The sequence below is a fragment of the Danio aesculapii genome, chromosome 1 (genome assembly GCF_903798145.1).
Source record: "Danio aesculapii chromosome 1, fDanAes4.1, whole genome shotgun sequence".
In the NCBI taxonomy this organism is placed as follows: domain Eukaryota; kingdom Metazoa; phylum Chordata; class Actinopteri; order Cypriniformes; family Danionidae; genus Danio; species Danio aesculapii.
This window is the reverse complement of record NC_079435.1, coordinates 19789828-19806263: the sequence shown is the minus strand read 5'-3', so window position 1 is coordinate 19806263 and position 16436 is coordinate 19789828. Positions and strand designations below refer to the sequence as shown.

General features: G+C 35.9%; 1 protein-coding gene across 4 annotated transcripts in view; it reads right to left on the bottom strand.

Annotated features, from left to right (window-relative positions):
• rgs12b (regulator of G protein signaling 12b) overlaps positions 1–16436 on the bottom strand; it is a 95273-nt gene that overhangs the window by 15880 nt on the left and 62957 nt on the right. For all 4 annotated transcript variants that reach the window (XM_056456899.1, XM_056456892.1, XM_056456907.1 and 1 more), the window contains exons 6-14: positions 15852–16021; positions 15380–15472; positions 12637–12780; positions 6662–6841; positions 4769–4919; positions 4089–4183; positions 1762–1956; positions 1444–1517; positions 1143–1269 (exon numbers count right to left, since the gene is read on the bottom strand). In XM_056456899.1, the coding sequence (XP_056312874.1) occupies positions 1143–1269; positions 1444–1517; positions 1762–1956; positions 4089–4183; positions 4769–4919; positions 6662–6841; positions 12637–12780; positions 15380–15472; positions 15852–16021 (1229 nt within the window). The remainder of the gene's footprint in view (positions 1–1142; positions 1270–1443; positions 1518–1761; positions 1957–4088; positions 4184–4768; positions 4920–6661; positions 6842–12636; positions 12781–15379; positions 15473–15851; positions 16022–16436) is intronic.

Below are 16436 nucleotides of genomic sequence, written 5' to 3'. Positions count from 1 at the left end.
AGAGAAAGGTCACCAGTGCATACACAAGCAGGAGAATGAAAACAAAGAAATCGCCATTTTAAAAACACAGTCGAGACATTACATCGTAATACTATATGCATATAATAACGAGCCATGGTCGACCCGAGCTCAAACAAACCTTGTCGATGTCTTAATGTACAGCCACAAAGCCAAGAAGAACAAAATCTGCCGTGTACTGTTTTGTTTAAAAAGGCCGTCTAAAAGTGCGAGCAGTTTCACTTTCTCCAGGGAGTGTGGGCAAATATATATTTGAAATACCAAACTTCTGGAGCTGATGATAATAACGTGTGTGTGATTATTGAAGTGTTTCTGACATCGATCTTTTCAGAAACAGACAAACGCGAAAAAACAAAGGAGCAAAGGATTCTTTCACCAACCTAAACCATGACCAAACGGCCATGTTTAACTATTATCATCACCTTTTGGACAATTATGAACTCGGAATGATGAAATTACTCTCTAACAGAGGTTACATGTGTTGGTGAAGATTAAAGATACAGATAAGAGGTTTTCACTGACTGTAGGTTGTATGCTGTTTGTTGTTTTTGAACCCAAATAAGGACAAACTATGCTGTGTAGTTTATCTGTAATTGGTAACATATCGGAGACTGTAAGGGGCTGCATGTGTTCATATATGTTGCATTTATTTATTTATTTATTTATTTACAGTAGGCTATTTCGCACTGTCATTGATCTGCAGTTATATACCCTTGGTACCCTATAGGCAATGGAAACACAAGCCTGGTAAAGGTGACCCGTACTGACCTGTACCATACCGTACCAATCAGTGGAAATGGGCCATAAAACCAGCTAAACAGGCAAAATGATGGACATATATTACATGCGCTGTGTAACCTGAGCCCCCAACGTGCTTCTTAACATAAAACAGGCAATATGTAATTGAGGAGAACTCTGTACACTATGATGAATCAGTTCAGCTCTGAATGTATTATTACAAGTTGCAGGATCTAATTAGAGAGCAGCATGTGTAAATGACAAAAATAACATGGATGAGGATTCTGCCAAGTCTATACTTATTATAATTTTCTAAAGTCTAACCAAAAAGAAGAATAAATGCATTAAAATGTTATTTATTTATGAAATGCAAATGTTTGACTCACTATTGTGGCCACAAGGTCTCCTAAGTTCAAACCATATTTGGCCACCACTGGTCTCAGCACTTCTGTAACCGGCTTAGTGGGTTTTGCTTTCAGTCCAACAGAACGATTTATAGGCACCAGATCCAGTCTATGAGGGAGAGAGATGGAAGTTAAATCTTGATAAATGTTTGATAATTGATGACTTAAGTTAGGTTTGTGACGTGTAAAAAAAAACTTGAATATATCAAAACAGATATAAATGATAGATGAATGGATGAATGAATCAATAGGCAGGGATAAAAACAGATAAACAGGTGTGTACCGGAATAGCGTACGTTTCTCCAGCCGCAGATCCCTGGAGCACAGTGTCATGCAGTCCTGGTCCAACACTAAAGGCTTTACACAAGGACAATGCATGCTATTATAGTCTTTTACAGCATTGTAGGATCTAATAATGCTGATGAGCACACATGCACATTCGAAGCAAAATGCATGCACACACAACTGAACAAACGCAAGACCAACAACTAAATATTAATCAAAAAATTAATAACTGATTATTATGATAAAAATGTGATTATTCTAATATAGTTATATAGAATAGGGTGCTATGGTGAGCAGAACTGCACTTTAATGTTACCTTTTCTCCTCCCACTAGGAACAGGTCCACAGCAGCCAGATTAATGCCTAGTTTCTCACACAAGCCTAAGAGCACCTCTCTGATGGAGACGCCGGGCCTGATGGGTACTGAGCAGCATGAGCCATCCGGTAGGTTAATGTTACAGTGACGCACAGCACGCTCAGACACCGACATGGAGTTACGCGACACCTCACCCTGGGGACAGTGGGAATGAACAACACTAATAAAATAACAACAAAAAATGACTGAAATAATACTCATAATTAGACACTTTATTCTTGTCCATCCTAAAGTTGAACTTATGAATGCAATGGCCAATCAGATCTATCAGTCAGATCTAAAACCAAGTAATAGACAGTAAATATAATGGATTTTAACAACACACAGCAACTAAAGTTGAACCACTCTGAACAAAAGCAGGACCTCTTTTTCTTTCACCCTCCTCAACACACGACAACCTCAAACTGAGTGTGCCTCACACAGGTGAGAGGACTCGACAAACCACCTGTAGAAAACTCACCCTCTCATCTCTTCTTACACACAAAGTTGAGTGGGCTTGACAAACCACCTGTAGAAAAACTCTTCACTCTTCTTTAAAAAAAAAAAAAAAACACTCGCTTATACTCCAGCATCTAATTCTCTGAGCACTAACAGTTATTATGTATAACTAGTACTTGTGTGTACTGCCTCTTGTTAAATTGTTGAATGCCTCCTCAATTGTAAGTTGCTTTGAAAAATGCGTCTGCAAAATGTAAATGTAGTGTAAAGTATTTGAGAGTTTGTAGAAAATATTGTTTGTCCAATAAAGTCCATTATCTGGCATTATACAAATTCCTTAATATACACTCACCGGCCACTTTATTAGGTCCAACTGCTCGTTAACGCAAATTTCTAATCAGCCGATAACTTGGCAGCAACTCAATGCCTTTAGGCATGTAGACATGGTCAACATGATCTGCTGCAGTTTAAACCGAGCATCAGAATGGGTAGGAAAGGTGATTTAAGTGACTTTGAACATGGCATGGCTGTTGGTGCCAGACGGGCTGGTCTGAATATTTCAGAAACTGCTGATCTACTGGGATTTTCACGCACAACTATCTCTAGGTTTTAATGGTCCAAAAAAGAGGAAATATCCAGTGAGTAGCAGTTCTGTGGGCACTAAAGCCTTGCTGATGGCAGAGGTCAGAGGAGAATGGCCAGACTGGTTTGAGCTGATTGAAAGGCAACAGTTACTCAATTAACCACTCGTTACAACTGAGGTATGCAGACTAGCATCTCTGAATGCACGACACGTCGAACCTTGAGGCAGATGGGCTACAGCAGCAGAAGACCACACCGGGTGCCACTCTTGTCAGCTAAGAACTAGAAACCGAGGCTACAATTCGCACTGGCTCACCAAAATTGGACAATAGAAGATTGGAAAAACGGTGCCTGGTCTGATGAGTTTTGATTTCTGCTGCGACATTCGGATGGTAGGGTCAGAATTTGGCATCAACAAGATGAAAGTATAGATCTATCCTGCCTTGTATCAACGGTTCAGGCAGGTGGTGGTGGTTTAATAGTGTAAAGGGATATTTTCTTGGCACACTTTGGGTCCATTAGTACCAATTGAGGATCGCATCAGTGCCACAGCCTAACTGAGTATTGTTGTTGACCATGTCCATCCCTTTATGACCACAGTGTACCCATCTTCTGATGCCTACTTCCAGCAGGATAACGCACCATGTCATAAAGCATGAATCATCTCAGACTGATTTCTTTAACATGACAATGAGTTCACTGTACTCAAATGGCCTCCACAGCCACCATATCTCAATGTGGTGGAATGGGAAATTCACATCATGGATGTGCAGCTGACAAATCTGCAGTGATGCTATCATGCTAATATGGACCAAAATCTCTTAAGGAATATTTTCAGTACCTTGTTGAATTTATTCCAAGAAGGATTAAGGCAGTTCTGAAGGCAAAAGAGGGTCCAACCTAGTACTAGTAAGTACCTAATAAAGTGGCCGGTGAGTGTATTTAGATAAGTCACAAAAATGAAACTAAGATTTTGAACAACTGGTTCTTTTAGGAGACAATATGTTTGTTCAAGACATTTTGATCTTTTTTGCACACATTTTACATTTGTAGCACAAACAGCTACAATATAAACTGCACGCCACCTAACAGTCACAATTAAAATAAAATCCTAACACACTGGTTAACATTTTTTATGATAATGTCATCATTTTAAACAGTTTACAATATATGGTTCTATTTAGTAAGTATGAGAAAATCCTATACCACACAGATAAACATCCACTGGAGTTAGACTCTTGACCCACCTCATTTTTTCCTGAACCAGAAGTGGCAAGTTCCAAACTCGCACCAGACGACAAAGACCCCTGTGATTCTCTCCTTCCGTTACTACCTGTAAAGCCTGTGTTGAAAGACAAATCGCATTTATAACCAACAAACAAGAAAATGCAGGGAAACTGGAGGAAATATTTTCCTGTTTAACACACAAAAATTATTTTGAAGAATGTTAGAATCCGATAGCTGATTTTCATAGTAGCTCATTTTTTTTTTTGTCCTACTATGGTATTCAATGGCTACCGGCTTCCTACATGCTTTAAAATGTCATCTTTTGTGTTTATCAGAAAAAATAAAGTCATAAAGGTTAGGATCCACTTAAGAGAGTGAGTAAATGAGGACAAAATTTCATCTTTTGGTGAACTTTCTCTTTAAGCAGATGATAAGCACAGAAGCAAAACAATCCATCCATGAAAAATATAACAAGTTTATAAACTATTAAAGTTCATGGTTAATGCAAAGAAACAAAGTAAAGGTAAATTGCAGTCGGCTGTGACAGCCTTGTGAGCAGTGCACTGATATGTTGCATCATGGCTTTTCGGGCATCCAAAGTTCCTCATCCTGGCTCATTTTCTACATGCGTCCTATCACAATAAAGGCAAAAATGCCAAATATAAATCTTTAAAAGAAGTTGAACTGCAGATCTACTCACTGTAATCAGCGAGGTCTCTCTTTTTAGATCCTTTTCCAAAACTTCTATTTCTGGACCAGGAGAAGAAAATACTTTTTTTTTTATCGCCATGTTCATCTCTGCTGTCTTCATTCAGTGACCTTCCCGATTTGCTCTTCTTGTCGTCCTGCACCTTTAAAAAAAATGGTAAATTATTACCATAGTCGAAAACAAAGTACACAAGTTCCAGGATAAAGACAATACGGAAATCTCTCTTTCTAATGTGCAATGAATGAACCATTTATATGCAGCTCTGAGAGTTAAAATGGGTCAATAAATGATCAGGAATTTACTGCGTCAAATGAGATCTGACTGGAAGGCATTGTGGGATGTTACCTGAAATGACCGTCTCATCTCTTCAAAAGCTTCTATGATGACTAGACACTCATTTTTTTTTTTAAACAAGAACAGAATGGCTTTAATCGCAGACCTCAAGATGTAGATAATTACAATTCAACATCTTTAATTGTGAAGCCATTACAACTTGCACCGATCCCAAAAAAAGAAGTAAAGAGAGAAATTTCAGCCGAATAATCAAATACATTGGTTAAATCTTCCTTCCTAAAGTGTTAAAGGGCACATAGTTTACCTCTTTTTTATGATTTAATATTAATATTATGGTTCTTCTGAGTGTTCAGTTTAGGTTCAGTTCAAAACACAATTCAGATTTTTTTATTATAACGTGTTAAAAAGTGTCATATTTTCACAGTTCGCTGATTTATGGGTGTGTTGCTTCACATGTAAATTAGTTTCAGCTTCCCGCCAACGTAACAAGGGGGCGGGGCCATGAGCTCACCCGCTCTGCGTTTGCAACAGAGTCTGACAGGAAGACTCAAAGAAGGAGAAGGGGTGAGTGGTTCAGCAATCAGTCATACATGTACGACTCGGACACAGACCAAGCAGAGAGTACAAAATCATTTGTGTCTTTGTACAGTTTTACAGCCAACTGTGTGCTAGTTTCAAGTGTCGAGCTTGCACACAGAAACTAATAACCACGCACACTGAATTAACTTTGACTGAGGCACCGGATGCGCCGCTCGAAGCTGCGACACGGCACACCAGACACTCTCTGTGGCGCGGCAGAAACATGAAGTGTCCCGAATCGTCGCGCCACGCATTTTTGAATTCTAAAACGCATGCTAGTTAAGATCACAGGGAGCTTATGGGATCGCGAGAAATGCAAACGGCTAAAGTATAAGGTAGACTCAATGAGAAGTACACATGTTTGAAAACCTACCTAAAGATACAACCAATAATTCCGATTAGAGCGATAATGTGGAGAATATTAATCTTGTGTTGAGCCCAATGAGCCTTGCATCTAAAAATAGAGCAAGGGTGTTCCTTTAGTGATATCACTTCGACTCACGCTGAAAATGGCAGACGTGAATCAACAAACTGAGGATATGATGACGCGCCTGTCAATCAATATTGGTGGGCGGGGGGGGCCGCACTCCTACGTAAAGTTGCAGTTGGTCTGAAAACCGCTCCAATTGGTCCACCGTTTTTTATGTTGTTATATTGAAAAAAAAAGCACTGGGTGTGCTTATATCACCCCAATATGACGGTCTTTACACCACACATGTACATATGTCTGTCCAAACAACTTGAAAAGTAGATTTTTTACCATAGGTGCCCTTTAAAAAGGTCATAAATCCATGAATTATAGATAATAGATAATTAGTTATGGATATATATAAAGCAGCGAGAGATAATTGTGTGTATCTATCTTCCTTTGATGTGCTTCATAGATTGTTTGTGTTTGTAATTATGCTTCAAGGGAAGTCAGTGAGTCAACTGCAAACAAACCGTCATCATTCTAATGAAGGGCACAGGACAAAAAGTAAACAGCACCGTGGGTGTGTGTGTGTGTGTTACCTTTTTAGGTGTAGAGAGGTTGGAGCGGTCGGAACCTGTGCTATGTTTGGATGTGGGGCTACTGGGCACCTGGTAGGGGTCTGGAAGAGGACGGCCCTCCACCTCTGCAAGCATACATTCCTGATACAGGTAAGACTTTAGGAAGCGTGTGTAACTGTCAAACTTCATCAGGTTGAAGATCTGTTGATGGAAAAATGAACAACGGTACTGTGAAACCAGGACCAGCACCGATTTTCACAGTGGCCCAGCATAACCTAATTTTTTATGCTTGTTCAGCTTGAATAGCATTTCTGGTTTTGCTGGTTTGAGTAAATTGGTGAGGGCATAAGCTTGTCATGTTGGAACCAGCATCCATACATAAAAATGTATGCTGATGACAAGCAATGTGGGTCAGCTAAACATACACTTGCATTAAAAATATGCATGTATACATACAGTACAATGTAAAAAAAACTGCCTTAAAGTTTTTAGTTAAACCAAATGAACTTTTCTACTATCCTAGAAAATCTAGATAATATACTAGATAAATACATACTACAGTTGCAATCAGAATTATTAACCCCCCAGAATTATCAACCCCACTGTTTATATTTTTCCTCAATTTCTGTTTAACGGAGAGAAGATTTTTTCAACACATTTCTAAACATAATAGCTTTAATAACTCATTTCTAATAACATTTGATATTGATCATATTTGACTAGATATTTTTCAAGACACTTCTATACAGCTTAAAGGGACATTTAAAGGCTTAACTAGGTTAATAAGGTTAACTAGGCAGGTTAGGGTAATTAGGCAAGTTATTGTATAACGCTGGTTTGTTCTGTAGATTATCGAAAAAAATTAGCTTAAAGATGCTAATAATTTTAAAAATTAAAAATAAAAACTGCTTTTATTCTAGCCGAAATAAAACAAGTAAGACTTTCTCCAGAAGAAAATGTAGATAATCAAACATAAAAACAACTCATAAAAAATAAAAATAAATAATTGAAACCTGAAGTAACACTGTGGTAATGACTTCTGTCATATAATTTTATTTTACAGTGTTTTGAAATTTCTCAGTTCCTCTGAAATTACGATTTGAAATGATATATTTGAATAAACTCAAATTCAGTTTTATTACTGATTCCTTTTCTTCCTGGAATAGAATATAAAGCGGTTACTAAGAGTATCTTTTCCCATACAATTACAGTTGCAGTCTGTTATTAGCTTTTTCTTTTTTAAATATTTCCCAAATGATGTTTAACAGAGCAAAGAAATGTTCACAGTTTGTCTGATAATATTTTTTCTTCTGGAGAAAGTCTTATTTTTTTATTTCTGCTAGAATAAAAACAGCTTTTAATTTTTTAAAAAACATTTTAAGGTCAAAATTATTTGCCCCTTTAAGCTTTTTTTCCGATAGTGTTCAGAACAAACCATCATTATACAATAACTTGCCTAATTACCCTAACCTGCCTAGTTAACCTAATGAACCTAGTTAAGCCTTTAAATGTCACTTTAAGCTGTATAGAAGTGTCTTGAAAAATATGTAGTAAAATATTTATAAGAAAAATAAATATAAGATAAAATAAATCAGTTATTAGAAATGAGTTATTAAAACGATTATGTTTAGAAATGTGTTGAAAAAATCTCTCCGTTAAACAGAAATTGGGAGGAAAAAATAAACGGGGTCTAATAATTCTGACTTCAACTGTACATTGACAAATTTCCAAAAAATAAAACATTTAAGTACATCTTTTATTTTTAATTCAAAACATTTTTTGTGACACTACATGTATTTATGTATGTATGCATGCATATGGTCATTTATATACACACACCCACACAGACACACAAATAAAAGCTGCTGGTTTTAACTCTATTCAAATAATGCTCAAACTTTTTGTTAAATTTATAATAAGACCAAGTGTAGGTTCTGAAGGATCATGCCACCCTGACAGCTGTATTCATAGTTTTGGCCAGTGCTTAATTTGTAAATTACGAGGTCCCGGTAGAGATCGGGGTAATGGATCCCGCGGATGAAAGTGAAGAGGGGGGTGGGGGGTTGGGGTGCAGGGGAGTGTCGTAGACGATAGTGAAGAGGGTAGGGAAAATGAAGAGCAGGCAGTGCGGGCGTGAGTGTGAAGAGGGGGATCTGTAAAATGAGGTGCCTTAATCAGATTTCAGAGGTGCCAGATTCAGCTTGTTATGGTACAAATTAAGCCCTGGGTTTGACAATACAGAAATTAATTAATTATTAACAATTAATCATAATAATATAATAATTTATTGATTAATTCATCGATTTTCTTTAGACTTAGTCTCTAATTTATCAGTGGTGGCCACAGCGGAATGAACCACCAACTATTCCAGCATATGTTTTATGCAGCAGATTCCAGCCGCAACCCAGTACAGGGAAACATAAGAATATAATATATGGTGGCGCAGTGGCTCAGTGGTTAGCACTGTCACATCACAGCAAGAAAGTCGCAGGTTCGATCCCCGGTTGGCTCAGTTGGCATTTCTGTGTGGAGTTTGCATGTTCTCCCTGTGTTGGCATGGTTTTCCTCCAGGTGCTCTGGTTTCCCAGAGTGCGTATGAGTGTTTCCCAGTTCTGGGTTGCAGCTGTAAGGGCATCTGCTGCGTAAAACATAGGTTGGATAAGTTGGCGGTTCATCTCGCTGTGGTTACCCCTGATACATAAAGGGACTAAGTCGAAGGAAAATTATTTAGTGAAATAATTATTATAATACTTAATTATCTAAAAGATTACTCTTACAAAATCCTACCGAAATCTTACAATTTTTTGCAGGATCATACTTGTTTCTTTTTTAAATCGGGAAATCTAAAAAGGGAAGAAAGTGACGCAGTAAAACATGAGTGAGTATCATGTTTCTGTGAGTTTGTGATTTATCCCAGATAAAGAGGTGACAGCCAGACAGGAGCCTCTAAATGCTACGTGATCCTCGGTCTAAAAAGACACTTTATAAGAGCGTGTTCTCTGCCGCCTCGTACACAAAGCTCGCCTGCAGGTTTCCTCATAGATATCATGAGGTTGGACTTTACAGGATGCTACATTCATGATCTTACGACGTCAAAGAGCTAAAATCAAATCACTTGATTATTTGCATCTTGCCTGCAGCTCTCCAAGACAGCGTCATTGTTGTAATGCCTCAGACACATCCAGTAATTTTAAAAATAACACTGGGCATATTTTTAATTCTGGCAGGAAAAATAAAGTCAATGAAAACATCTAATTATTCTACAATATGTTGTTGTTCTATGTTTGATTTTGCTTGGCTGAATACAATTTTAGATTAAGGTGAGCAATTATTTTCAGATAAATGCATACAGTGTTCAAAATTTGCGCTGTGTTCCACACAATTCCTGTTGTACCAACAAAAATCGATTAAGTTGTTTTTAGAAATGTAACAGGATTGAACATAAAACAATTTTAATCTCCGCAAAAAACTAAAGAATTGTGTTGTTTCAACTTATTTTATGCACTTAATGTCAGTGTATTGTATTGTTTACAAATTTTTATTCTTTTTTATACTTTAGACTACATTTTATGTATATTTGTAGATGACATTTTATGTATAATTGTATTTATTGTAAATTCTTTCTTAAAACTCTACCTTTTGTATTAATATTATATGTTAGGCACCTGGGGTCTGAGAGTAACATAATTTCGATTCTCTATTTGTCCTGTACATGTGGTTGAATTGGCAATAAAGCTGACTTTTACTTTGAAAGCTGGCTTTTCATCGCCTATAAAGATTAAGAAAAAGTCAGCTGTTGTGTTGAGAGTTTTGCGATTCTGCAATAACTGAATTTAACACAAAAACAAGCAAATGGGACAAAATTTACAGAAGCTTGCAATAAAAGCAGCAGATTTCCTGCAGATTTTGACTTGCCAGAGCACTGTTCAGTTTCCTTACATGCCATTTGCATTGTTTTATATAAAATAACATTAAATTTGCATGTAGAAAGTGCTCATACAGTGCGGGATAGACACTGCATGGTGCTGGACTTCTCTTTAGGTATGTGACCTGATTTGGATGTGTCTTGTGACATTTTCACAATGCACCTTCAGCCAAAGACTATTTGAACAAGACCTTCATTGTATCGATTGCTAAAATTAGAAATTTAAGAGGTAACTTTCTCTCTTTGTTTCTCTCAGTGTTGATTTAATATAAATTATAGAGACTAATGCTTCTTATGGTCAAAAATGTAATGGAGAACTAAAAAATAGTTTTTTTTTAGTTTTTGTGTATTTTCAATACAAGTTTTGTATATTTTGTGTATAAAAAATGTGTGTATTTTTTCATTGCAAAAAAAAAAAAAAATACAGGAAATGGAGCAAATATTGGGGAAAAAACACTAAATCAGCAACTTTAGGCAGAAGATTTTCTTGCAAAATCTAGAACGGATTGTTTCAGCACTGAGCAGACAAGTACTTTAACAAGGAAAAGCCTGGTGATTGTATTTGATTTCCTGTTGAAATGGGAAAAAATTTTGTTTCAGTAAAAAAATAACCATAACAATAGGCAAAACATGTGAAACAATGTGATTAAAAAACTATTTTGCAGAAATTGACAATATAGAATTAAATAGATTAATCCAAAACCAAACAAAAAGTGCTCCAGGGGTAAGGGTAAGGTTTGGATAAGGGATTCATAAAGATAAACAACAAAATCAAGTCCAAGGCACTGGAAATGTAAGTGGAAAAATATAAAAAGCTTTTATTAACATGCCTATTATATTAAAAAACAGCATTCGTTTTTTGAGTAATAGCCATGTTTTTATTTTTTTGCTTACTTGTCCAATTCCTTAGACTTACATTTTTATAGAATAAAATACATTTTGATGAATGGGATAGAGTAAAAAATAGATTTTGATGAATGGGAAGTATAATTTAAAATAGCAAATATTACCCTGATATTACATGACTTGGACAAAAATATACAAAAATCCCTGACTTTCAATGTCTGGAATAGACCTTTGAAAACCTCAACACAATATTCCAGAAAGACCATGACCTGTGTTAAATCAAATCAAAACACTTAGATGCATAAGAAACAAGACCTACACAGAGGAGCTGTCTCAAGACGAAAGTACGGTAACACTTTACAATAAGATTGTATTAGTTACTGCATTTCCTAACATGCGCAATACATCTATTACAGTGTTTGTTCATGCTTAACATAAACGTTAGTGTTAGTTAATGGAAATAAAGTTGTTCATTGTAAGTTCATATTAACTCACAGTGCATAAACTGTTAACAAGCATGAAGAAGTATTTTGGTAACACTTTATTTTGACGGTCCATTTATTAGTATTAGTAGACTGTCTGCTTAATATCTGCTGATACTGCTCCTTCAGCAGACATTTAACTGACTATAACAATCTTTGCAAGTACATGTCAACTTACACTAACCCCAACCCCAATTTACACTAACCCCAACCTTACAGTCTACTCATAATCTAATGAGAATTAGATGGCATGTAGATGCAATGTAACTTAAATTCAGTGGACGGACCATCAAAATAAAGTGTGAGCAGTATTTTAATAATGCATTAGTAAATGTTGAACTATGATTAATAAATGCTGTGAAAGTATTGTTCATGCTTAGTTCATGCAAGTAAATACATTAACTACCAATAACTAATGAAACCTTATTGTAAAGTGTGACTGAAAATACAACAATATCTTTAATCATAGTATGATCATAGTATCTTTAATCATAAGTGGAATAACTGACTCTGGTCTATTTAATTATTGGACAATAATGCACACCCAAGTTGTAAATAATCACTCAGTTATTCCTTATTGACTGGGAAATTAATCAACAATTTCAAAATCTTTAGAATGGTCCTGATGCCCACACGCCTGACATAAACACTGGGAAATTTTCAAGCTTCATTAATAGTCGTCCGGACAGTGTTGTAACCTGAGGGTTTCAATAAACATCCTGACTAAGCGTTTCCTGTCTTACCTGAAGCTGTTGCTCTTTAAACATGTCTGGCCTCGGTGCGTTGAGGATGTCGTCAGCCAGCTGAGCTTGACTATCAATGTTGACGGGTGTGGTAGCTTTACTAGACAGGAAGCTGTTGTAGATCTCTCTGGCCCTCTGGGACAGCTGGAGGACAAACGGTACAAGGTCACAATCAAACACCAAATGAAAAACTTTGTTTGTTTCATCCTGGCCACACAAAAGGTCTATTCATGGTCCCTGAATGGACTGCTATGGAGGAAAAAAAATATTCTAATAAACAGTGAATATGATTAAAAGTCATTAAAGATTGTATTTTCAGGAATACAAATAGCATTTTTGATAATCTGACGCTGTCATTTATTTAAAGAGACTTGCAAATTGCAATTAACATCAAACAAGCACAAAGCGCACACGCATTTGGATTGGTGCTATAAACGAGAGAAACGTGAGTTTGTTTAAAATGACAAATTCAATAGATTCGTTTGGTCTTGACGTTTAATTCATGTTGTTTTTTTAAATAAATTTCACAATAATTTCTCTTTGCTTTATGCTTAAATTTGTAATACTATTTTATGTTCTGTTAAATTAAAAGTAGTGCTGTCAAAACGTTTAATCGTGATTAATCGCATCATAAATAAAATTATATTTTGCATAATATATCTGTACAATGGGACTGTAATGTGACATCCAATGTGAGTGAGGATCCTTTTGCAGGTTTTATTAAACAGAATGGTCAGGAAAGCAGTGGTCAATACAGGAACAAACAGAGGTGTATGGGCAATCCAGAGTCGTAGTCGAAACAACAGGCAGATGGTCAAAAAGGCAGGCAGCATACAACATAAACAAAACAAAGCAAAGTCTAAACACGGAAGGCAAGGGAAAATGCGTCGTCATGTTCACTACAGTATAACAAAACTCAGCAACAATGTATGTGTGTGTGCTGTCTTTTTTATAGCCCATGAATCAGTCCGTGAGCAGCTTCAGCTGTGAGAGTGTAATCAGTGGTGACTTGGAGCAGGTGTATGTGTGTGTTGCATGACTGGACCTGTAGTTCATTTTGAGGCAGGATTGTAGTTCGTGTGAATGTGAATGTTCTTCAGCGATTTATGGTAGTTAGATCGCTGGTGATCGTGACAGTGACTATGCCAACACGATATCACGGCAATTCATAACTTTTTGATTTAGTGGTGAATGAATTCGACTAATTCGAATGAATTCATACGATCTCATTCGTACAATTTAGTATGATTGCTAATCACCTAATGACAGTCCGGTTAAGGGGTGGGGTTGGGTGCCACGCCTTCTTTTTAAAATCATACATTTTTGTACGACTGAACTCATACAAATTCACACAAATTAGCCACTAAACTGACAAAACGTAAAATACTTATGTTCACTCGTGAGATCAGGCTGGAATATGCACACATGTATACATATATTTGAGTATGTATTTATTATATATCATATTTTGTTTATTATAAATTATATATCTAATATTGATATCTATTTGGTAAATATTTTGTATTCTATGTATGTTTGTATTTGTACGTACACATGCATATATTATATAAATACAAACTTTTATATTGAATGCGATTAATCGTAATTAATCATATGATAGCAACAAATTAAAGGATTTGTTGTGGACTAATTGGGACAAAAATATTTATATAACCTTAGAACTGATTTCTGAATGAAGCTGACCTATAAACCAATTACCAATAAACAATTGCCAATAAACCAATAAACAATTGCAAGAAGCAATTCATTCAATGGTTCGCTTTTTATGTGTATCGTATATATCGTTCGTATTTTCCTTTTTACATTTTAATTTAATTTATTTGTTATTACTGTATTGGAGTTGTGTATGCACCCTGCACGTACATTTGCTGTGCATTTGTGTGACGCTTGATGTCTGCGGACTGTTAGCTATGTTTCTCTTCTGTCAAAGCCTCAAAAGGGAAATTAGTGTTGGGGATATTTGTTTGTATACTTGTTGTTTTTGTTGTTGACTGTTTTTTTTTTTTATTTTGTGCAAATTTATTTAAAAAATACTATAAATAAAGTATTAACAAATAAAGCAATTCATTCATTCATTCATTCTTCATTCATTCATTCATTCATTCATTCCTGCTTTGACCAATGCCATTTTGACTTGGTGCAAATTATTTGACAGAAAATGCAGTAAAATAAACGTTTTCAACAATTCAATATATAGTTAAAGCCAGAATTACTAGCCCTCCTGAATTATTAGTCCCCCTGTATATTTTTCCCCCACTATCTGTTTAACGGAAAAAAGTGTTCAACACATTTCTAAACATAATAGTTTCAATAACAACTTAAAAAACGGATTTATTTTATCTTTGCCATGATGACAGTTCAAAATATTTTGTAGATATTTTTCAAGTTACTAGTATTCAGCTTAAAGTTAACTAGGTTAATTAGGTTAACTAGGCAGGATGGGGTAATTAGACAAATTATTGAATAACTATGGTTTTTTTGTAGACAATCCAAAAAATGCTCAAGTGGGCTAAAAATATTGTCTTTAAGATGATTTTATAAAAATTTTAAACTGCCAAAATAAAACAAATACGACTTTATCCAGAAGAAAAAATATTATTGGAAATACTGTGACAAATTCTTTGCTCTGCTAAACATAATTTCGGAAATATATAAAAAAAATAATAATCACGGAAGAGCTAATAATTTTGACTTATTTTTTATAAATATGAAGACTTTATACCTGTTTCTTGTCTGTTTCAGGTACATGGCTGAAATATTCACAAGCTTGCCAAAATAAAATATTCTCCTCGCTAAACTCCTTCTTTAGAAACTCCTGTGGAATGAAGGAAAAAAGGATTAAATATTTAATCTGGAAAACATAGACATTAAAATTGTCCTTCACACATGCTGTCTTTCATTGAAAAGAAAAACACTCACTGAAACTCACTAGCTAAACCAACTTCTCTTCACATTCTTTGCTTTACAGATAAGCAAAATCCTTTCCAAACACTTCCTGGTGGTTTTGTTTGAAACCTTGAATTCAGCGAGTTCCTCATGCAACCTTGCAGAGCCATTGCCACTTATCTGAATATATCTGAATTCTTAGGATTTCAGCTAAAATGCTTGACTTGTATCCTCAGTCAATATTGATTGCTGATTCTGTTACAGCACAGCTACTGTGCAAATAGGTGATGTAGACTGCTCTGACATACCGAGAAATATCGGACACCGACGGGATCCTGTAGCAGGCGCTCAAAGCAGACGGCCCACGATGCAACGCGCCGTTCAGTGTGCCGTCTATGGCATTGCACGCTAGGTAGGCTGGCATTGCTGTTCAGACTGTTATCGCTGCCGCAGCCTTTCAGGTCCACACTGTTAAGCTCTGGGAACAAACAAAAAGATAACAATGCTACTGTTATTCACACCAAATTCAATAACACAGCAGTTTATATTGAACAACTGCATGTGACAAACTTAATAAGAGACCAACATTTTCAAATCAGGAGGAAAGTAATTGCCCAAAGTATTTTTATGTTGTGCAATCATCAAATCTGCCTGAATAAAGGTCAGACTGCTCTAAATTAAGACCATACACTTAAAATAGGCCATCTTTTGAAAATCAACAACAGCTAGATGGAACTATGCTCCAATTCAAGATCCTTAAAACAAGCTAAATAATCTGCCAAAATATTCTTGTCAAACCAAAATAAGTATTATTTTGCTTACCCCATTGCATACCTCAACCCTTCTGTTTTCGCCAGGATTCTCCTGTATTTTACCATTCTATCTAACTATCA